Source organism: Tachyglossus aculeatus, chromosome 16 (genome assembly GCF_015852505.1).
Source record: "Tachyglossus aculeatus isolate mTacAcu1 chromosome 16, mTacAcu1.pri, whole genome shotgun sequence".
NCBI classification, from domain to species: domain Eukaryota; kingdom Metazoa; phylum Chordata; class Mammalia; order Monotremata; family Tachyglossidae; genus Tachyglossus; species Tachyglossus aculeatus.
Window position 1 is genome coordinate 28,813,694 of NC_052081.1, and position 24,362 is coordinate 28,838,055.

Here is a 24,362-nt window from a genome sequence, read left to right on the forward strand (position 1 = left end):
AGAGTACAAAACATATCTGCCCTGTCCACAAAGAATTTACAATGTAATACAGTGTGGTCACTGATGGCACTTGAGAATACTGGACATTGCTATATATGATGTCACAGATTACTCTGGGAACCCAGTGCAACACGATTATGTGATTTATGCCATTCTGAATAACTGTGCTTAATTCATCCCCATCTAGGCAAAAACTCCTTGTGGGCAAGGAATGTATCTACCAGCTCTGCTCTATTGAACTCCCCAAAGTGCTTAGTACATTGCTCTGTACCACTAAAATGCTCAATAAATATGATTTATTGATTGACTAAACATCCCTTCTTGCTCCGGAACCAATGAGTTCCCCTTCCAGGGAAAAATAAACATGAGCGCCTCTTTGAAGCCACGGAACCAAGCAGCAGGAAGGAGGTTGGGCATTGAAAATAACAATACTGGACATAAAGACATCTGATGTGCAATCATTTCAGATGTGGGAATGATTGGCTGAAAACCAGATGGCCCAATATAGAACCAAATAACCTGGCACCCTCACTTAATGGTAGCCAACCATTTTTAATCAAATTCATTGTCACAATTGGACCAATATGGCAGAGTCAAATATATGACTCAAAAAAAGTTAATGACACAAGGTTACAATAAAATGCAAAATTATTTTCAATATTTTTCTTAAGGGCATATCAATTGGTTATTCATTTGATGTCACTGTACATTGTCAACCCAAGGGGCATATGAAACATGGCCTTTTATCAATAGTTCAGAATAATCTTAACTAAAAGTAAACTCTATAAATAAAAATAAGCAGTCACAAAATACAAGTTCAAAGTATCCAACCCCCTTACCTACAATATTTCCTGGTAAAAAAAAAAAAAGTTCACTCAAATACCCAGAAACCTTTCCCGACAAAGCACAATTTCTTCGTACTATATCCTCAACAGCATATATGAAAAAAATACATAGTAATATATTTATTAGTATTGATGCCAGTGATGGAGAGGATGTAATAAACCAAGCTTTGCTGTAAACTGGACATTTGGATTCTTCTGCCTAGTACTAAAGCCAAAAGAAGTTCAGCATAAATAAAAGTTGTAGATGGGTTGAAGTAAACCCTAAAAGAGATATGAAATGGCACAAAAAAACTGTTTGACCGCTGAACCCATAGCAGTTTTAGAATCTGATCTGGGAAGGAACAATATCTAAGCCCAAAATGGGTAAATGAAGTCTTACTTTCAAAAAATGAAAATCTATCTTTACAATTATTTTATGGCATCTTCCAGAGACTTTTTTTAAAAATATACCTAACAAAAAGAATAAACTCCACCAGTAATCTCCAATTCACAATGAAGAAACAAGTGGGAAAAATATTACTTATCAGGCCTTATAAACTGACTTTACCCATTACTATATTAAGCATAATTCACCAAAGGTGACATAGTCCTTATTTGGTTAGATAGCTAATGTGTCCCTAAAGAATACAAATGACTTTCATATATCACAATGGAATAGAGAGGCTAGAACAGCAAGAGAACATTTTGTCAACTTCAGGAAACGAGGGAACTATTTAAAATTATTTAAAGCTTCATAAATTACCAAAAAATGTTCAACTGTCAATGAAGATAAGCATTAATCTCTTCATTCAATTGAATACACTTAATCTTAAACAGATGTGCAATTTTACTAACTGAAAATGGACACTGAATTGCTGAATAGAGGTTACTGCAATGGAACATTATCACGGTTAGTGATAAAGATTTCACTTTAAATAATTTTCCCTGCTACCGAAGTGCCATTCTCTTTTCAACATATTCTGCAATTGATGTCTCTCCCTTTAATCACAATTCAATAAATGGGGTAATTTTTATAGCATTTATTAAGCGCTTACTATGTGCAAAGCACTGTTCTAAGCACTGGGGAGGTTACAAGGTGAACAGGTTGTCCCACGTGGGGCTCACAGTCTTAATCCCCATTTTACAGATGAGGTAACTGAGGCACAGAGAAGTTAAGTGACTTGCCCAAAGTCACACAGCTGACAAGTGGTGGAGCCGGGATTTGAACCCATGACCTCTGACTCCAAAGCCCATGTCCTTTCCACTGAGCCACGCTGCAACACTTACTACACACAAAGCACTGTTTTAGGGGCTGGGGGCTAGATACAAATAAGCAGATTGAAAACAGTCCCTTCCCCACATAGAGCTCAAAATCTAAGGGGGGGGGGGGGAAGGACTTCTTTATCCTCATTTTACAAATTACATAACTGAGGCACAGAAAAGTTAAGTGACGTGCCCACGGTTCCATAGCAGGAAAGTTGTGGAGCCTGGATTACAAATCAGGTCCTCTAAATCCCAGGCCTCTGCTCTAACCACTAGGAAATCCTGTATCTCACAAAAAATAAGTAAACCCTTCTCTGAACTCTCCTGTATTATCCAACTCTTGCCTATTTATCATCTCCCATACTTGTCCAAATTCTTAGCAACATCTTCTTGATAAGTCTAACGGAGTCTTCTCTATCCTAATGTTCCACAACCCCTCAGCTGCCTTCAATAATGGTCTACTCCTTTTTCCTTGAAGCTCTACCTAATCTTGTCTTTTTTTTCTATAGTTTGCTCCTGGTTCCCCTCTTACCTTCACATTTCTCCCCACTCTTCAAAAAAACCTCCAATGACTGTCAACTCCTTTCCACATCAAGCAGAACTCTTGATTACTGGCTTTACAGGCCTCAGTCAGATCTCAATCCCCCACTTAATCACTCTATTCTCCCTCTACATCCCAGCTAGCACTCTTTGTTCCTCCCATAGCAACCTATTCACTCAACCTCATCCTCATCCTCATCTCTTTTACCACCAATCTCTCTCTTATGCCCTTCCCCAGGTTTATTATTACCTCTCCTTTCACATATGACAGCTTCACTGGCTTCACTGACTCCGTCCTCTCCTGGTTCTCCTCTTATCTCTCCGGTCGTTCTTTCTCAGTCTCTTTTGCAGGTTCCTCCTCCCCCTCCCATCCTCTTACTGTGGGGGTTCCCCAAGGTTCAGTGCTTGGTCCCCTTCTGTTCTCAATATACACTCACTCCCTTGGTGACCTCATTCGCTCCCACGGCTTCAACTATCATCTCTACGCTGATGACACCCAGATCTACATCTCTGCCCCTGCTCTCTCCCCCTCCCTCCAGGCTCGCATCTCCTCCTGCCTTCAGGACATCTCCATCTGGATGTCCGCCCGCCACCTAAAGCTCAACATGTCGAAGACTGAGCTCCTTGTCTTCCCTCCCAAACCTTGTCCTCTCCCTAACTTTCCCATCTCTGTTGACGGCACTACCATCCTTCCCGTCTCACAAGCCCGCAACCTCGGTGTCATCCTCGACTCCGCTCTCTCATTCACCCCTCACATCCAAGCCGTCACCAAAACCTGCCGGTCTCAGCTCCGCAACATTGCCAAGATCCGCCCTTTCCTCTCCATCCAAACTGCTACCCTGCTCATTCAAGCTCTCATCCTATCCCGTCTGGACTACTGCACTAGCCTTCTCTCTGATCTCCCATCCTCGTGTCTCTCTCCACTTCAATCCATACTTCATGCTGCTGCCCGGATTATCTTTGTCCAGAAACGCTCTGGACATATTACTCCCCTCCTCAAAAACCTCCAATGGCTACCGATCAATCTGCGCATCAAGCAGAAACTCCTCACCCTGGGCTTCAAGGCTGTCCATCACCTCGCCCCCTCCTACCTCACCTCCCTTCTCTCCTTCTACTGCCCAGCCCGCACCCTCCGCTCCTCCACCACTAATCTCCTCACTGCACCTCGCTCTCGCCTGTCCCGCCATCGACCCCCGGCCCACGTCATCCCCCGGGCCTGGAATGCCCTCCCTCTGCCCATCCGCCAAGCTAGCTCTCTTCCTCCCTTCAAGGCCCTGCTGAGAGCTCACCTCCTCCAAGAGGCCTTCCCAGACTGAGCCCCTTCTTTCCTCTCCCCTCGTCCCCCTCTCCATCCCCCCGTCTTACCTCCTTCCCTTCCCCACAGCACCTGTATATATGTATATATGGTTGTACATATTTATTACTCTATTTATTTATTTATTTATTTATTTTACTTGTACATTTCTATCCTACTTATTTTATTTTGTTGGTATGTTTGGTTCTGTTCTCTGTCTCCCCCTTTTAGACTGTGAGCCCACTGTTGGGTAGGGACTGTCTCTATGTGATGCCAATTTGTACTTCCCAAGCGCTTAGTACAGTGCTCTGCACATAGTAAGCGCTCAATAAATACGATTGATTGATTGATTGATTGATTGATTGATATGACAGATCTCAGCTCTCCTACCTTGAAAGTCCTCGTGAATGCACATCTCCTCCAGGAGGTCCTCCCAGAATTCGAATCCCTCCCTTTATACTCCCCAACTGCTACCTCATCTCTTCTGCATCACCTAAGCACCCCCAGCCTCTTAAGCACTTATGTACGTCTTATACACACTATTTATTCCTATTTATATGTTAATGAAAAGTCTAGCTCCACCTCTAGTCAGCCAATCGTATTTATTGAGCACTTACTGTGCAGAGAGCACAGTCCTAAACACTTGGGAGAGTACAGTATAACGGACACATGCCCTGCAGACAACAAGCTTACAGTCTACAGAGGGATTGTGGGCGCCTTGAGTGCCAGGATATTTTATTGTAACTCTCGTAGTCTCCCAAATTCTTAGAACATAGTAGGTGGTCGATAACTGCTACTGATAGAAATGGTTAAATTGAGTACAAAGGAATAGAAATAGGGACTTCAAACACCAACAGAGGGGCAGTGTTAGGAATATTGCTTAGAAGCAGCATTCAAATACTACCTGCAACAACATACAAGTGTACTCCAGGGCAAAGCCAGAATATGTGGATGCATCATGGAATAAGTTTATCCCATTGATTTAGATGCAATCCATTAGGTTTCATTCCAGAATCAACCCTGGCAATAACAACCAAGCCCTACAATTAATTAAAAATTAAACTGTAGCTCATTCCCTCCCATCCCCCTCCCCTCCACTATTCCTAGGGACTTTCTTTATCTTTATGTATCCCAAACATGACTGGGTCCTTGCTAGGAACAGAAATGACCAGAGAGATATCTACTTTTTTATGGCATTTATTAAATGCTTACTATGTACTGCTATTAACACTGGGGTAAATACAAAGCAATCAGGTTGGACCCAATCCGTGTCCCACATGGGGCTCAGAGTCAATCTCCATTTTACATATGAGGGAACTTAGGCAGAGAGAAGTTAAGTGATTTGCCCAAGGTCACGTAGCAGACAAGGATGGAGTAGGGGTTAGAATCCAAGTCCTTCTGACTCCCAGGCCCATGCTTTACCCATTAGGACACGATGCATAGTCCTGGCAACACGTCTTTGCCCCACTGGTGGGGAGCTGCGTCAGTTTAACCTGGCTAGGTCCTCTCCTGTCGCTCTGTACTTTGCTACACACCCCTCTAGCCCTGCTCTAGCTGCCTATCAGCTTGGGGGCCAATGAGATCAGGCGTCATTTCCTCCCAGCAGCAATTCCAGTTAAGGAAGAAAACCAGGACGCTGTCGGAAGAAAGGACAGTGAATTCCCCCCCAGCCTCCTGACCGGAGTTATGCATGAGAAATGTGGGATGGGGGAGCAGTACAGCATGAGAAGCAGTGTGGCTTAGTGAATAGAGCATGGGACTGGGAGTCAGAAGGACCTGGGTTCTAATCCCAGCTCTGCCGCATGCCTGCTGTATGACCTTAGGCAAGTCACTTAACTTCTCTGGGCCTCAGCTACCTCATCTGTAAAATGGGAATTAAGAGTGTGAGCCCCATGTGGGACAGGGACTGTGTCCAAACTGATTAACTTGTATCTATTTTAGTGCTTAGAATGGTTCTTGGCACACAGTAGACACTTAGCAAGTATCATTAATATTATTATTATTACTGGAGTGAGGTAGATGAGGTTACTGTGGGGGTTCCCCAAGGATCAGTTCTTGGTCCCCTTTTGTTCTCGATCTACACTCACTCCCTTGGTGACCTCATTCGCTCCCACGGCTTCAACTATCATCTCTACGCTGATGACACCCAAATCTACATCTCTGCCCCTCTCTGCCCCTGCTCTCTCCCCATCCCTCCTCCTGCCTTCAGGACATCTCCATCTGGATGTCTGCCCGCCACCTAAAACTCAACATGTCCAAGACTGAACTCCTTGTCTTCCCTCCCAAACCTTGCCCTCTCCCTGACTTTCCCATCACTGTTGACGGCACTACCATCCTTCCCGTCTCACAAGCCCGCAACCTTGGTGTCATCCTCGACTCCACTCTCTCATTCACCCCTCACATCCAAGTCTTCACCAAAACCTGCCAGTCTCAGCTCCGCAACACTGCCAAGATCCACCTTTTCCTCTCCATCCAAACCGCTACCCTGCTCGTTCAAGCTCTCATCCTATCCCGTCTGGACTACTGCATCAGCCTCCTCTCTGATCTCCCATCCTCGTGTCTCTCCCCACTTCAATCCATACTTCATGCCGCTGCCCGGATTGTCTTTGTCCAGAAATGCTCTGGGCATGTTACTCCCCTTCTCATAAATCTCCAGTGGCTACCAATCAATCTGCGCATCAGGCACAAACTCCTCACCCTCGGCTTCAAGGCCCTCCATCACCTCGCCCCCTCCTACCTCACCTCCCTTCTCTCCTTCTACAGCCCAGCCCACACCCTATGCTCCTCTGCCGCTAATCTCCTCACGGTGCCTCGTTCTCGCCTGTCCCACCATCGACCCCCTGCCCACGTCATCCCCCTGGCCTGGAATGCCCTCCCTTCCAACATCCGCCAAGCTAGCTCTCTTCCTCCCTTCAAGGCCCTACTGAGAGCTCACCTCCTCCAGGAGGCCTTCCCAGACTGAGCCCCCTCCTTCCTCTCCCCCTCATCCCCCTCTCCATCCCCCCGTTTTAGCTCCTTCCCTTCCCCACAGCACCTGTATATATGTATATATGTTTGTACATATTTATTACTCTATTTATTTATTTTACTTGTACGTATCTATTCCATTTATTTTATTTTGTTAATATGTTTGGTTTTGTTCTCTGTCTCCCCCTTCTAGACTGTGAGCCCACTGTTGGGTAGGGACTGTCTCTATGTGTTACCAACTTGTACTTCCCAAGCGCTTAGTACAGTGCTCTGCACACAGTAAGCGCTCAATAAATACGATTGATTGATTGATTGACTGCCTGAACCTGACTACAAAAATCAATGGTATTTATTGAGCACTTACTGTGGGCAGTGCACTGTACTAAGTGCTGGGGACAGTACAATAAACAGAATTAGCAGACACGTTCTCTGCCGATAACGAGTTTACGATCTAGAGGGGGAGACAGACAGTAAAATATAGAATATTTGCCCCTTCCAACTGGCACAATCTGTGCCTTCTGCCTCTGGTGACCTTGCCCGAAGCGAGGAAGCTGAGGTTCAAGTATGTGTTTTGGAGACAGTGAGGTATAAATTAATTTCCCTGCAGTGCCTGAACAGTAGGTAGGGACTTTTTCTCATCCCCTATGCTATCAGCGAAATTAGCGCATGGCAACTCCAGACTTTCTGTACAGTGGGTAGTTCAGAACTAGAAGGGGATGGCCTGTATGTGAAATCTTGATGTTCAACGAACCCATTCAGTGAAGCAGTTATAAAAGCAGAAAGACTCAGGAGCCAGAGTGGCCGGACAACCTTTGGACCATTTAGATTAACAGTAGCATACGGTAAGCCTATTAATTCTGCTGAGGATGACACATCAAAATATATAAATATTTCTGCAACAAACTGTAAGAGAAAATAACAAGTCAATCTAAATGTATAGACATGCCAAATGATCACTAAGTAGGATGAATAACTTTAATTAGGAAATAATTCTAATATTTTTGACATGAACATATTTCACTCATATATCAGATATAATAACTGCTGACCTCAGTTCATTTGCCAGCATAGCCAAGGAGAATCACTGAAATGTTATTTGACAATTAAAAACCATGCGCTCTACAAACAGATACTACCATGATTAAATAACTCTGCTTTCAAATTTTAGGCTAATCAATAGAATGAAAAATAATCAAGTGCTCTTATTTCCTTTCAACCACACAACACAAGCTCCTAATAGTCAAAATCCATTTGCAAGCCTTGAGAACAGGGATCCTGTCTTCCAGGTTTATTGTAATCTCCCAAGTGCTAAGTATTGTGTTCTATACACAATAGGTGATCAATAAATACTACTGATTGATTGTCATTAAAAACATTCTTCACTTACTAGAAGCTGCAACTGAATCTGTAATGATGGAATACCAAATAGGAGAGAACTGAACAGTTTTCCAAAAATGCCAACTTTTAGGAGAAAATGCCAACAGTCACAATTTTTTAAAACAGATACACTGTAAACTTATAATTTGAGAAGCAGCATGACCTAGTGGAAAAACCACGGGCCTGGGAGTCAGAGGATCTGGATTCTAATCCCTGCTCCATGACTTGTCTGCTTTGTGACCTTGGGCAGGTTACTTTACTTCTCCATGCCTCAGTAATCTTATCTATAAAATGGGTATGAAGACTGTGATCCCCATGTGGAACGTGGACAGTGTCCAACCTGATAATCTTACACCTACCCCACCAATTAGTACAGTGTCTGGCAAATAGTAAGCATTTAAATGCCATTAACTGGAAATAGAAATTTTCAATTTCAATTCAGTCATTTTTTATTACAGTTCCTTATTCCAAGCATACACATGATTAAAATTGAAATATTGTTTAGGAAATGATTTTGCATAAGAAAACAGCATCTAAAAGTTAAATTGTTTTAGCCTCTTAAAGCCTGTCACTCAAATTTCCACAGTTACCACCCCTGACGTACTAAATTTATCCCTCCAATAACTGTCTTGCACAGACTTAACCAACATCATTCACAAAAGCAGTCGCAAAAACCATCAAGTGTAGCTATTCAAACTAAGGAGCCAATGTTAGAATACCATGCTCGTTTCTTTCACTCCAGGTTCCTGGCATAGAACCATATTATAGAAGAAGAAAATCAACTACCTGTGCATTGGCCCCCATTGGTTGGGTCTCCGTAGTATCCTGGCATACAGTCCTGGCACTGCTTTCCTGTAGTGAGGTTTTTACACTGCTCGCACACGTTACTGTTGATACAAGTGCTGTGTCCATTACACTGGCAGGCTATAACAAAGAACAAATGGCATTGTAAATATTCTTCTACATAGTGTGACGACACTAAATGTAAATCAAATATTTTTTGCAACCTTTAAAATACACAATGCTTTACAAAGTGATTGGGGAAAAATGCCTAAATATGTCAAAAATGTCTTCCTTCCTTCCTTCATTCATTCAATTGTATTTACTGAGCACTTACTTGTGTGCAGAGTACTGTACTAAGCACTTGGGGAAGTTTAAAAGTATTATGAATTTCATCCCTCCCCTCTAGGCTGTGAGCTCTTTGTGGGCAGGGAATGTGTCTACAAACTCTGTTGTTTTGTATTCTCCCAAGCATTTAACCGTGTTCTTCAGACAGTGAGCATGCAGTAAATATGACTCATTGAGTAATACAATCTGCAAGAGATGGGGGGAAAATCTGCGACATTTTGACCCATTCACTATGCAACATCAGAATCACCTAATATCATTATGTTCTCAGTAAACGTGAGTTGTTATTGAGAATACCAGAATATATAATTGCAAAGAATTTAGATTTTGGGATCAACTTCAGTGAAGAAACAGGGCACTGTGTAATACAGTCATTTTACAATATAAAAATTGGTACTGGACAAATACATAAACATTAACTCCTTGATTATCCATATACTGTGGAGCATTCACTTACTACTCGGTCCTACTCTACTTCCCCCAACTTCAAGGCTGCTGCTGCCCTAGCACCCTTCATTCTGAGAGCTCACCTCCTCCAGGAGGCATTCCCAGACTGAGGCCCCTCCTTCCTCTCACCCACCCTACCTCCTTCCCCTCCCCACAGCACCTGTATATATGTTTGTACAGATTTATTACTCTATTTTACTTGGACATATTTACTATTCTATTTATTTTGTTTTGTTAATATGTTTTGTTTTGTTGTCTGTCTCCCCCTTCTAGACTGTGAGCCTGTTGTTGGGTAGGGACCGTCTCTACATGTTGCCAACTTGTACTTCCCAAGCACTTAGTACAGTGCTCTGCACACAGTAAGTGCTCAATAAATATGATTGAATGAATGAATGAATAAATGCCCAGCCCTCCCAAAGCCCAGCCCTTTGCACCTTGTCTTGAGAGGTTTAAGGCACTCTCTCCAGAACTTCCAAGAAGCCTTGTTCATATCTTTCCTACCCTAAAAAATAAACTACGCTTGACACCATGGCCCCCTCCGCTTATCGCTCCATCTCCCTCCTACCATTCCTCTCCAAACTTCTTGGAAGTCACATGGAGAAGTTGGAGCTAACACAATGACATGCAAGGCTCCAGGCCTCTTTTTGGAATCTGGGAGATTCCCACACAGAAGAAGCTCCTTTATGGACAACTTCACTCCAGAAAACTACCTTTAGGCCCTGATCTTAGGAGGACACCAGGGCAGGGGCAGGCCTCACTCCAGGCAGTCTAAACAAAAGATTTCCAAAGGGAAAATCCATAAATTGGTACATTGATCTTTTTTCAAAACTGGCAATACGATGGCAGTTCTGACATAACTATGCAATGACTACATCTTCATTAGGAAATAAATTAAAACAGTTTATATTCATGACAGCAGAATTCACAATTCAGGACCAATTCTCAGTCTTCATTTTAAGCTTTGCTGGAACTAAACTAAACTAAACTGGAATGGGCTGGAAATCAATTCGAATCGATTTCGGTAAATATAAAGTCCTGGAATGGCTGTTTCGGGACGGATTTTTTTTCACCACTACAGCTCTTTGGGAAGCCTGCTAAGAGTCTACCCTCCCTAACTGCCATCTTCCACTGTTCAATCTACAATGGTTTCTTCTGTACTGCTTTCAAACCTGTTCATATCATTCCTACCCTAAAAAATAAACTACGCTTGACACCATGGCCCCCTCCACTTATCGCTCCATCTCCCTCCTAACATTCCTCTCCAAACTTCTTGAGCGAGTTGTCTATACCCACTGTCTCCAGTTTCTCACCTCCAAGTCTCTTCTTAACCTCTTTCAATCTGGCTTCTGACCCTTCTCTCCACAGAAACTGCCCTCTCAAAGGTCACATATGATCTCCTTCTTGCTAAATCCAATGGCCTCTACTCCATCCTAATCTTTATAAACCTCTCACCTGCCTTCGACACTGCCAAACACCCCCTTCTCCTAGAAACAGTATTCAACGTTGGCTTCATGATGCTGTCCTCTTCTGGTTCTCCCCCATCTCTCTGGCTGCTCCTTCTCAATCTCTTTTTTGTGCTCCTCCTCTGCTTCCCATCTCCTAACTGTGGGAGTCCTTTAAGGTACAGTTCTGGTTCCCACTCTATTCTCTATCTTCGCCCATTCTCTTGGAGAACTCAATCACTCCCATAGCTTGAGCTACCCCAAATACTGTAAAAGGGCATCAGAGCAGTTAAATCTGGAGTCCCGCTTTCAGAAGGAAAAACTAAAATGCTGAATTAGAAATTGAAAAAGGCAACTGCAGCGTTCTTTTAATTTTGCATAAATTATCAGGTGAGCCGGAGGTCTACGATTACTTTTGGCCGCGGCTGAGCTAATGAATTATTCCTTGGGATCCGATGGGTGAATGGACGTGTTCGCAAGAGTACATGTGGTTGTGCATTCGTGTTTGGGGAATGGAGTCTGCGGCTTCCCAGAAAATAACTCCATTTGGGGTGGCCCTGGCTAGATTTTCCCTTACTTCACATCGTGGAATGTTTGAGGGAAGACCTGGACACCTGTCCTTTGGAGGAGGCCCCAAATCACTGCTGAAGTGTTGCAGTCGATCCCACCAGGGATGGGAACTGAGGCCCAGGGAAGTTAAATGACTTGCCCAAGGTCACGCAGCTGGCAGGTGATAGAGCTGGGATTAGAACCCAGGTCCCCTGACTCCTGGTCCTTTGCACTTTCCACCAAGCCATGCTGCTTCGCAGTAATAGTCAACTGCTCCCTGGTTTTCAGCAATTTCCCCTTTTTCCCTGCCAACTAACACAAACATACACACAAACTTGTGTGGTTTCTGGCCCAGCCCTTCACTCCCACTGTCACCATAATCCTCTCTTCCTGGCCGAACCACGCCAGGCATGGCATGCTGTCACCTGGGCCTCATCCCTGATGAAGAGGCTTTGTTAAAAAGATCTTAAACCTTATACCCTTGTTTATTGCTTTACAGGCTCAGCCTGACTGCCAGAGGAAACAGATGCCAGCGGCCAGGGGCCATAGCCCTCCTTCCATTCTCTTGCTATCTGCTCAGGGTGAAGACACACTAGAGTTAAAAGCCACAAGGAGACCCTCAGACCTCCCCTCATCCCATGCCCAACCCCACACAGAGACCGGTTTCTTGTTTCTTTGGGATGCATAACGATGTGGTGGGAGAGCAGTGTTCACAGATCTCTCCGGATGGGCTGAGCCCTGGGGAGGCTTAGGCAGGCACAGTGATATCAGTGACTCAGGAATCCTCTCCCTTTTTGAGGGCCTTGGGCCTCTGCCTCTCTCTCCCCGTGACCTCCCAAAAATCTTAAGAAAGAAAGCAGTCAGGATCTGAGCCCCAGTGCTGATAGACTAAAATGCCAGCCCCTACTCCAACTGGCCCTCTTTCCTTGTCTCCACCCGCCATGGTTACAGATTGTGGGGAGGGGTCCGCTGAAGGAGGTGGCCTGGGACTACCTGGGGTCTCTGGCTTGGCTACAGTGAACCCGAGACAGTTTGAGCAAGTCTGGGGGCAGTGAGCCCGGAAATAATTTTTTCATTTGAAATTTTCCTTACCCAGGACCTTCGAATCAGTCCCTTGGTGTTCTGTAGTGAATTTAATTTTCAGGGTAGATTGATGGCCCTAGAAACCCAAGCACTTACTATGTGCAAAGCACTGTTCTAAGCTCTGGGGGGATACAAGGTGATCAGGTTATCCCACATGGGGCTCACAATCTTAATCCCCATTTTACAGATGAGGTAACTGAGGCCCAGAAAATTTAAGTGACTTGCCCAAAGTCACACAGCTGACAGTTGGCGGAGCCGGGATTAGAACCCATGACCTCTGACTCCCAAGCCCGTGCTATTTCCGCTGAGTCATGCTGCTCTCATGCCGACTTGTACTTCCCAAGTGCTTAGTATAGTACTCTGCACACAGTAAGTGCTCAATAAATACGATTGAATGAATGAGTGAATACTCTCCCAAGAACTTAGTACGATGCTTTGCACACAACAGGCACTAAATAAATTATGGTTGATTGAGGTGCCTCAAGAGCAAAGCCTGGAACAAATACCTGAACCCATACCTCAAAGACTTTTGATAATGCTTGTAGCTTGTTGAGCTACCAACAGAGCTGCTGTTAGAGAAGCAGCGTGGCTCAGTGTCAGAGGTCATTGGTTCAAATCCTGGCTCCACCAACTGTCAGCTGTGTGACTTTGGGCAAGTCACTTAACTTCTCTGGGCCTCAGTAACCTCATCTGTAAAATGGGGATTAAGACTGTGAGGCCCCTGTGAGACAACCTGATCACTTTGTAACCTCCTTAGCGTTTAGAACAGCGCTTTGCACATAGTAAGCGCTTAATAAATGTCATCATTATTATTATTATTACCAACGTTTTCTGGTGTCTTGGAAGTGGATTCCAAGTCCAGCTTCCAGATCCCTCATTTGATCCTCAAGTATGAAAAGAATCGAAGTGGTTATTCAAGACTGGAGCCATTCCCAGCCTTGCTTTGCCTCAACAGTGATTGGGAAAGAGCCAGGCAAGGCACCTGCAAGCTCTGATTTACTAACCAAACTATCATGGAATAACCCAAGTACTTAGGTTCCTCAGAAGAGTCAAAACTGCCTAACAATTGCAAAAGCATTGTACAGTCGCTGCACAAAGTAGATGCTTGATAGATACTACTGAGGATGATGATCTTGAAGTTATTTCCTATAAATCACTCATTTTGACAGGTGATAATTTGGCACATAACTAATATGAGGCCTAGTGATGCTGAGGCCGGGGACAATAAGGTTTTATTAATATTACATGGAATCAATCAAAATTTTATGTCTTTGTTCAAGGGAAATAGTGCTAAGTAGTGATAATCCTTTAATGGTGCATACTGACTTTTGTCTCTTATTGGACTAACCCCTGTACTCTGAGGCTAATGGTTAAGTACACCAGAGCTTGATTAGTTTGGCAATTCTCTACAGCATTCTGAGAAAACCCACTGTTTGGTACCTGAACACATCTACGTACTTAAAACGACCAATGTTAACAAGCACTGGTTTAGTGGCACGCTGACCATCAAGGCATAACTGACAGAGAACCACTGTTTTTATAATGTTGATGAAAAGACTGGAGGATGTTGCTACTCATGCAGAACAGACCACAGCAGGCTGAATGTCTTTGACTCCACAACAGCCCAAGTATTTGCAAGTATCTTTGACTTGCCAAAGTGCAGTAATCAGCATTTAGTAAATGAGGTGCAAAAAGGCTAACGGCCTTAATCTTTATACATAGTTGCTGCAAACTGAAGATGACACCATCTGTGTGATATTGAATGTGAATGTGCTTGTTGTCACTTCTGAATGCATCCATCAGCATTACTGCATAATGTATATGTACAAAAATAGCCAAGCAAGTTCACAGTTTATGCCTATCCATACCATTGAAATGAAATGGTAAACAAAACTGACATGGTTCGGAAATCAGAAATCTAAGTGAGCATAGTATCTGTTGGGAATGACAGGGTGAGCCTGATACAGCCAGATTTACCCTAAGAGCCGTCAAAGTCCATATACAGAAACCTTGTCAAAATATGATAATCGGCTCAATAGAAACATAACAGACCTCAATATTTTGCTTCTGGGATCTTATTTCTGCATATGCGGCTGTGAATGTCATTTTCACAGGCAGGAAGCCACACTGATGTTCAAAGAGGATCCTCTCACTTCCAGAGCAAATATCTTTGCGCAAATTTTTGTGGTACTGGTTAGTTGAGAGATCAGTCAACCCATCAATAGCATTTATTGGGTGCTGAGTGCAAGCATTGTAACTGCCAGGGAGAGTATCATATAATAGAGTTGATTGACACAACCCCTACCCTAAAAGCGTGTACAATCTAAAGAAGACAGACATCAAAAGAGATGTTACAGTTCATGTCAAGCAATAGTATTATTTAAGGAGGGCCTAGGGTCCAGCCTCCACAGGTCAGTTACAAGGATTAACTGGAGAACTTGAATAAATAAAGGGATTTTCCTTATACCGCCCCCTGAATATCAAAAGGCTAGGGGCTCATCTCCAAGTCTAGAAGAATTGGAAGCAGGGTGCCCCAGTCACATAGGGAAGGTAGACGGAAGGACCTGGAAGGATACAGAGGTAGTAGCCTCTCTAGACTGTGAGTTCTTTGTGGGCAGGGAATGTGTCTAATTATTGTTGCTCTGTACTCTCCCAAGTGCTTAGTATAGTGCTCTGCACACAGTAAGCACTCAATAAATACAGTTGAATTAGTGAATGAATGAATAGTAGGGTGAATTTGGAGGGAGGAAGGGGCTAAGTGGGATCTCTTAGTTGCTTTCAGTTGGGAAGAATAGGAGATAGGCTAAGGGTATCATGTTGAGATGAGGAGTCCAGGGCTGAGGGAGAAGCAGAATGGCCTAGTGGAAAGAGCACAGGCCCATGAGCCCGAAGACCTGGGTTCTAATTCCAGATATGTCACTTATCTGCTGTGTGACCTTGGGCAAGTCACTTCTCTGGGCATCAGTTACCACATCTGTTAAAAGGGGAGTAAGACTGTGAGCCCCTACGGGACATGGACTGTGTCCAACTTGATTAGCATGTATCTACCACAGTGCTTAGTACAATGCCTGGAACACAGTAAGCACTTAAAAAAAAACATTAGAAAAAAAAAAGAGGGGTGGATCTGCAAGAGGAGACGGAGATTTTCAGGAAATCTGACACTTGTTAGCAGGAGTAATTCCAAATCCCATAATGTTGACACCTCAAAATAAAACGAGTACAAAATATTTTCCCTCTGACAGACTCTTTTTTACCCATTTCTGCCTCCAGAGGCTATACCCTGTCCCCTATAGTAGGCTTTTAACAGACCCTCAGGTAAAAAAACAGAGCTGAATCCCTTGTTTGGAGGGGAGGAGATAAGAGAAAATTGCTAGGCAGTCATGGAACCATTCATGGCTTATGCAACTGCCCTAACTTTATGGAACTGGACCAGCCTTACCATGCTGTACCATATTTTGTGTGTTTGCAACTTTACAGTGCTTTTTAGTGTAGTAAATTTACACTTACTGAATGTTGTTATAAAAGAAAAATGCAGAACAATATATTCTGTACAAGGGGAAAGATAAGAGATGAGAAAGTCCGGAGTGAGATGCAGTTAGGATATTACCTTGGGGAGAATAAAAAGTGTGGTAAGCAGGAGGAGAAGATATTACTAAAGACAACTGGTGGAGAGGTCTAAACACAAAGGTCAGGAGTTTTCAGTTTAATGTGGAGACACTTGGGCATAAATTGGACTGCTTGAGACAAAAGCGGCACGTTCTGAATGACATTTTAGGAAGATCAGTAAAGTATTCTAATTCTGACTTTCACCTCTCATCACATTCATCAACTGGTTGAAATGGACTAGTGCTGAAATTTTAGAAGTTCCTAACCAGAACACCACCAGGGTGGAGAACGGATTTTATGGGACCCGGGGGAGGGTGGTTGATGGGCTGCTGCATGAGGGTGCGGTGCTGTGCTGTGCTGGGGTGGCTCCCGAGCCAGTCCCTCAAGTTTGAAGTGTTGGCCTGACTCAGTCCTATTCCAGACGGCTCGGGCGGGCACTCCTGGCATGCGGCCCGGGGACTTGGGTGGAGTGATCTGAGAGAGGGGAGCTGCAAGCCAGCCCCATCTGGTCAAGGAGGGAATGCCCTTTGCTCTGGAATGGACAGTTTTGGGCTTTCTCCTTGTACCAAATTCCAGCCAGTCCAGGCTTACCTCCAGCACAGAACAGAAGTGGACTGACCACACAGCCTTGTTTTACCCTGACAGCTACTGGGGAAAATAAACACCTTGTTTAAAGAGAAGTCCAGTGGTGAAGATGGGTAGGGGGCTTGGGAGAGAAACGGCCACAGAAACTGGATGACAAAGTGATGAAGGGGGAGCTAGCTTCCCTGGGGAAAAACATTACTGTTAGAAAACTATTCCAGTGCCTCATCAGGACAGTAAAATTGACAGTCTCTCTCTCTCTCTCTCTCACACACACACACACACACACACACACACACACACCTTGTACATATTTACTATTCTATTTTATTAATGATGTGCATATAGCTATAATTCTATTTATTCTGACAGTTTTGACACCTGTCTACATGTTTTATTTTGTAGTCTGTCTCCCCATTCTAGACTGTGAGCCCGTTGTTGGGTAGGGACCATCTCTATATGTTGCCGACTTGTACTTCCCAAATGCTTAGCACAGTGTTCTTCATACAGTAAGCGCTCAATAAATATGACTGAATGAATTAAAACCATTCGGCCTGATTTATAATCTTGCCTCTGCTTTTGTATGTAGCAAATTTGCAGAGATCTTTAAACATATTCAACATTTGAGTCAAATGAAAATTGTGTTCTTCATTTGACAGGATAATCAATCAGTGGAATTTATTGACACTGTGTGCAGGTGTCTTGCTTACAATGTTTAAAAAACAAAAAAGAACCTTACCTGGACAGTGGATAAAAGACCATTCGTAATTTTTCTCTTTAGGGCAAAGGCTTGTGTCCAGGACCATTTCATTAGTGTGCATCCCAGAAAGCTTCATTGGTCCCCTTGAAGAGCCTTCAACACAATGTCCTTTTCCCGTATTCGTAGGATCATTGCACCAACCACATCCAGGCTGTTCCAAGCACTGCCCACAAGTTCTTAATCCAGAACAGTTTTGTGCTAAAAAGTCAGAAGGACGTAAGAGAAAGACAAATTATTTTAAATTCCTTTGGGTGTGCTTTTTTTTTCAAACAAAGGAAACAACAGATTTGTATTCAGAGCAGTTCAGAAAATGATTTAAATTTATAGAAGATTTTTCACTATGACAGCCCAGAATAATGGTTCTATTGTTGCACAAAAATAAGTAACATTTCCAGAAAGATAACTGCTATGAAGAAAGAATGGTATTAGAGGTCAAAAATACCAAATGCTGATCAGACTGGTTCTTTTTCTATCCTTTATGTAAACATGATTGGGAAAAATTTCATTGAATTTCATCTGTAATTTAATATGGTCCTTGACATTTTAATTACACAGTTATCAATTACAAGATAAAGTAATGCGAATTTTCCTCAAAAAGGTGATTTAGATTTGTTACACTATGGGGATGTTGACGACCCCCAAGATGTATTTAACCAAACTGACTTTAGGCTGAGAGCTGGTTTCATTGTGATCTGCTATTCCAAGAGCACTGAGCCCTGGAATGCCCTCCCTCCACATATCTACCAAACTAGCTCTCTTCCTCCCTACTGAAAGCTCACCTCCTCCAGAAGCCCTTCCCAGACAGATCCCCCCCCTTTTCCTCTCCTCCTCCTCCCCTCTCCATCACCCCCACTCCATCCCTCTGCCCTACCCCCTTCCCTACAGCACTTGTGTATATTTGTAAATATTTATTACTCTGTTTTATTAATGATGTGTATATAGCTATAATGCCATTTATTCTGATGGTATTGACACCTACTTGTTTTGTTTTGTTGTCTGTCTCCCCCTTCTAGACTGTGAGCCCGTTGTTGGGTAGGAGCCGTCTCTATATGTTGCCGATTTGTACTTCCCAAGCGCTTAATACAGTGTTCTGTACACAGTAAGCACTCAATAAATACGATTGAATGAATGAAAGAATAGGCATCAATGGGCATCACCAAGGAAGAAACATGGCAGGTCCTGCCCTTAGAAATCCATTTCTTGCTCTTTCTGGGTTGACATCTGAAAAGACTTCCCAAGGAGCTATGGAAGATGAGTTTTGGGTCAGTCTGACACTCCTAACTATGCCATCTATCCAGTTGCTAACACCCTAGAAAAATCAAGAGGTTAAATTATCCATCTTAACCCCAGCACCACGGGACTGGAAGGAATTTCCACGACAATGCCATTCCAACCAGACACTGCCATTCCAACCAGCACCCTTCACATTCTGGCCAGCCACACACCCATTTCAAGAGAAATGGGGAGTAACCTCTATTTCCATTCTTATGGCCTAGATACTAATTTATTTTTTCAGAATATGATTAAACTGTAAATCTCTTTTTAAGGTGTACTTAAACATGATCCATCTACAAATATAAATCAGTCAGCAATAAAGTAGTTAAATGTTTTTAACGACAGTAAGTTCTTTCATATCCAAATATCAGTTCATTCTGCTATTAAACATTTTTTTCAGCTGTGTGAAACTTGGTTTTATGTTCTTCCTTCTCTGTAGTTAAAATACACAGCCTCTCACTGGAGGCCAGGGTGATGGAGGTGGAGAAGGGAGAAGGAAGAGTCCTATTTCCGAACCATAGGGATGGGTCCCTCTTCAGCCCTGAAACCTGGATTAAAAATAGAATCCGGGCAACCCTGCCGATGCTGATAATATATTGATAGGAAAAAAAACCCAACAACAACGACTTGAAATGATTGGTCTGATTATTTTCATTACCTAAGACGTTGTTTTATTCCACCTGTAAACAAATGGGGTGATAGCTGAATGGCATTTTTATTAAGCACTCACTATGTGCAAAGCACCGTTCTAAGTGCTGGGGAGATTACAAGGTGATCAGGTTGTCCCATGGGGGCTCACAGTCTTAATCCCCATTTTACATATGAGGTAACTGAGGCACAGAGAAGTTAAGTGACTTGCCCAAAGTCACACAGCTGACAAATGGCGGAGTCAGGATTTGAACCCATGACCTCTGACTCCAGAGCCTGTGCTCTTTGTAATGGGATCCAGATAAGGTTTTGTTGGGGGGGTTTTGTTTTTACGGTAGGGGAGACATGCACATGTTTAAAGACAGAGGAGAGTGAGTCTATCAACATAAGCTTTCATTCTTATTTTATTTGTAATCAAAGAAGTAGGAGATTTATTATTCGAATACCAATCATTCATGGTTCAATTTTCATGGGGATAATGCAAATTCCATTTGGGGATGATCAAAAGCCTAGACCCTGAGACTCATGCTTGGAGTCTCAGGAATTAAAAGCACCCTAAATGTTTACTGTTATACATAAGGGAACTAAATATTTTTGAAAACTGAAAGGTTAAACACTGAATGGAATATGCCAGATTTAATCCATAAAATATTCGTTTCCAGTTCTCAACTGAATTATTAAAATAAATGGTCTTATTTCATACGATTGCAGTAACATTGGCAATCTAAATTCACAGCAATGCATACAATGGCTTTCGTATTCATTCATTCATTCAATCGTATTTATTGAGTGCTTACTGTGTGCAGAGTACTGTACTAACTGTATTAAGTGCTTGGGAAGTACAACTCGGCAACATATAGAGAAGGTCCCTACCCAACAGCGGGCTCACAGTCTAGAAGGGGGAGACAGAGAACAAAACAAAACATATTAACAAAATAAAATAAATAGAATAGATACAGTACACGTTTTCACATTGGAATTTTTAAATAATAAATTTTAAAAAATATTAAACATTTGGACACCCATTTTTTATTTCTCACTCTTAAGCTTTCAATATTTTATGTCTGAAAAGTTTGAAAAGATGGAAAACACAATTCCAGGTAAAACTGCTTACATTAGATATTAAACTGGCATGAAAAATTCCTATCGGGTTATGTAATAAAAAAGAATTACATAACTGCCTCAAAGGAGAACTACATTAAGCAATTTCCTGTGCCTTCTTTCCTACCAAAAAAAGATTATTGGCCTCCATGTCAAAAACTAACAAACTGAAACAAAAGCTGTAAAACGGCCCAACGGGAAGATGCAAGCCTTACATTTTATCTTCATTCATATTATTGAATTAGAAGAAAATTGGACATTGACCTGAATTCTCCATTTCCAGTTCTACAGGATTCAGCAAACCACTTGCTAGAAGTAGAGGGGAAGAAGGAAAAGGGATTTCCCTCTCTCCTCTCCTGTACTGGGTCACTGCTGCCACCAAATGTTACATCAACCAATTCGATCCAAGCCATTTCCAGGCTGAAGCAATCTGCCGGGCTCACCTAATCTGTGTCTAGCTGGATCCAGGCCCTTATTTGGACCTAGCACATCAGAGTTTTTACAGAGCCTTTTGTGGTCATGACTACCTCCCTTCCAGCTGTCAGTACACAATAACATGAAATGATTTTCCCAAAAAGGCTCTGGGCAAACTTTGTGGCTTATTTTCTTGAGCCTACATCTTTGTGACTAGGTATGTTATATCTGCCTTAACAAAGGGTATTCTATGCCCTGCTCTATGTGGATGTATAATTAGCGTGAGCTACCTAGGAAACAGATAATACTTGGAGGTATTCTTTTATAAAACAAAAGCATAAAGTACTTAACTAGAATTAAAGAAGGGTTATAGAATTAGGGAAATAAAAAAATATGGCAATTAAGAGCTTCAAATAATTCTAAAAAGCACCCGGTACCAGACTAGAGGATTTTAAAATTCCACTTAAAAGCAACATTCAGGTTATCAATCAATCAATCAATCGTATTTATTGAGCGCTTACTGTGTGCAGAGCACTGTACTAAGCGCTTGGGAAGTACAAGTTGGCAACATATAGACACAGTCCCTACCCAACAGTGGGCTCACAGTCTAAAAGGGGGAGACAGAGAACAAAACCAAACATATTAACAAAATAAAATAAATAGAATAGATATGTACAAGTAAAATAAATAAATAGAGTAATAAATATGTACAAACATATATACATATATACAGGTGCTGCGGGGAAGGGAAGGAGGTAAGATGGGGGGATGGAGAGGGGGACGAGGGGGAGAGGAAGGAAGGGGCTCAGTCTGGAAGGCCTCCTGGAGGAGGTGAGCTCTCAGTAGGGCCTTGAAGGGAGGAAGAGAAGGAAGGTTATCTGACAATAAGCCATACTCAGAACTAATGAGAATGAAAACATGGTTCCTCCCTTCAAAACAGTGGGCTCAAAAATGATTTATTTATAAGGCAATGTAATCTGTAGGGTGAAGAATATAAATATTTCTCCATCACAGCTTGAGTGAATCGTAAAGGTGAGAAGTTTACTGTTCCCTCTATCTCATATATTTCTCTGCTCCTAGAATGAATCCCTCTGGTACTGGTTGTCCTGAGCCTTTTTCCACTTTTTCCACTTTAATGGAATCTTCACAGGAATGAGAGATCACAACTAAATTACAGAAACGACTAATTTGATAGAGATAGTAGTTCAGTGCACTAAAAGGTTTCTGCTGAGTGCCAAAAACCTTCCGGAACCTAGAAAATACTACAGTCAGCCAATTCTTGAATTATATGAAAATATATTCCAGTCTTGAGAATGAAGTATTGTTGGCATAAAAACCAAGAAAGGGCAGCAGAGACAAGACCACCCAAGGGAACACAGAGACAGATGAATAATCTTAACAGAAATAAGGCTGGCCTTCACTCTGCAAGTGGATACATTTGGTCAAAAACCAGCAAGAGCAAATTGTTCCCATTAACCCTGGTGAGTTATGGACTACAACAGTGGCCAAATGTACCCATTAGTTATATGCTACATGCAATCTGAAATTACCACGAGTCTCTGCTCTGTTCCAGCACAGCAGAGAAAAGGAGCAGCCACAATTGGCCTTCTTAATGTGGAACACGTTGGGAAGGCTGTGACTGTGACTACTGTGACTGCTGACTCTGAGCTGCACGGAGCGTGAAACTCCACTTCTCTATCCACAGTATCCAACTGCTCTCTCCGGAGTATTGTTTCCTATTTACCCTTGCCCTTGTCTTGCAATGTTTGTATGGGGTTTTTTTTTCCTTTTACCTCTCCTTGTGCACATATTGCCAGTTGCCTCCCCTGTTTTATTTTAAAACTGAAAGTTCCTGGGTGTCCAGGGATTGTGTCTAATTCTCAGACTTTCTCCCAGTGCTTAATAGACTCAGAAGCTTTTTCCTCAAAATATTTATGGGCTCAATTACCTGTGTAACAGCAAGCCTGAACTAAAACTAACAAAAATAACAAAAATGGGAACCATCCAATCATCTAAACAATCTAGACAAATGGAAAGAGTAAAGATGCTGGCCAAGATCTACCTGCTAACTCTGCAAAGGCCTCTGAACCAGATTCCCCCACAGAATAATGGTCAAAAGTCATGATTTGATTGGTATTCCAAACTGGAATGGATACCAACAGAGGGATAGAAAGGCTGAGATTTTTACCATATGATATTTAAAACAACTGAGGGTTAATGCTGCAAAAGCACAAATCTATCACTGCCTGACTACAAAGTCGGTCACTCTGTACTTGGTCACATGGACTACCTAAGACTTTGGGGAAGGGGTGGAAAAGATGTAACTAAAAGAAACACAAATGAGTTCAGGCTAGTCTCCTCTTTACCACATCTACAGCTTAACTAGAGATAAAATAAACTCACTACCTGGAATACTTCATCCTTGGAGTTCGGCCAAAGCAGCTCATAAAGCAGAAGTGAAGCTAGCATGGCTCACGGAAGGTAGCACAGCAAAAACTGAAGTTTTTTCAGAGTTTTCCATGAGGAAAACTCAGCCCCCACCCCCACCAGAATTGTGTGGAACCTTTCAACTACTAGCAGGGGAGATAACTCCTTCCCAAACAACCCAGTGACTTCTAGAATGTTTAGGCAAAACTAGGCCCTTTGTAGTCAATCAGTTAAATAAGTGTTTACTGTGTGCAGGGTACAGTACCGCACACTTGGGAGAGTACAATGTGACAGACACATTCCCTGCCCACAATTAGCTCACAGTCCAGAAGAGACAGACATTAATACAAATAAAATCATTCATTCATATTTAATGAGCACTTACTGTATACAAAACACTGTACTATGCGCTCGGGAAAGTATAAATTGGAATGGATACCAACAGAGGAGGAGAAGGGGAAGGGGAAGGGGAAGGGGAAGGGAAGGGGAAGGGAAGGGAAGGGAAGGAGAAGGAGAAGGAGAAGGAGAAGGAGAAGGAGAAGGAGAAGGAGAAGGAGAAGGAGAAGGAGAAGGAGAAGGAGAAGGAGAAGGAGAAGGAGAAGGAGAAGGAGAAGGAGAAGGAGAAAGAGAAAGAG

At 42.7% G+C, this 24,362-nt stretch overlaps 1 protein-coding gene across 1 annotated transcript in view; it reads right to left on the reverse strand.

The window, feature by feature from the left end:
• Positions 1-24,362, reverse strand: part of ATRNL1 (attractin like 1) — a 602,420-nt gene that overhangs the window by 450,770 nt on the left and 127,288 nt on the right. Inside the window, exons 18-19 of the mRNA XM_038758614.1 lie at positions 17,842-18,060; positions 9,052-9,189 (exon numbers count right to left, since the gene is read on the reverse strand). Of these exons, the coding sequence (XP_038614542.1) occupies positions 9,052-9,189; positions 17,842-18,060 (357 nt within the window). The remainder of the gene's footprint in view (positions 1-9,051; positions 9,190-17,841; positions 18,061-24,362) is intronic.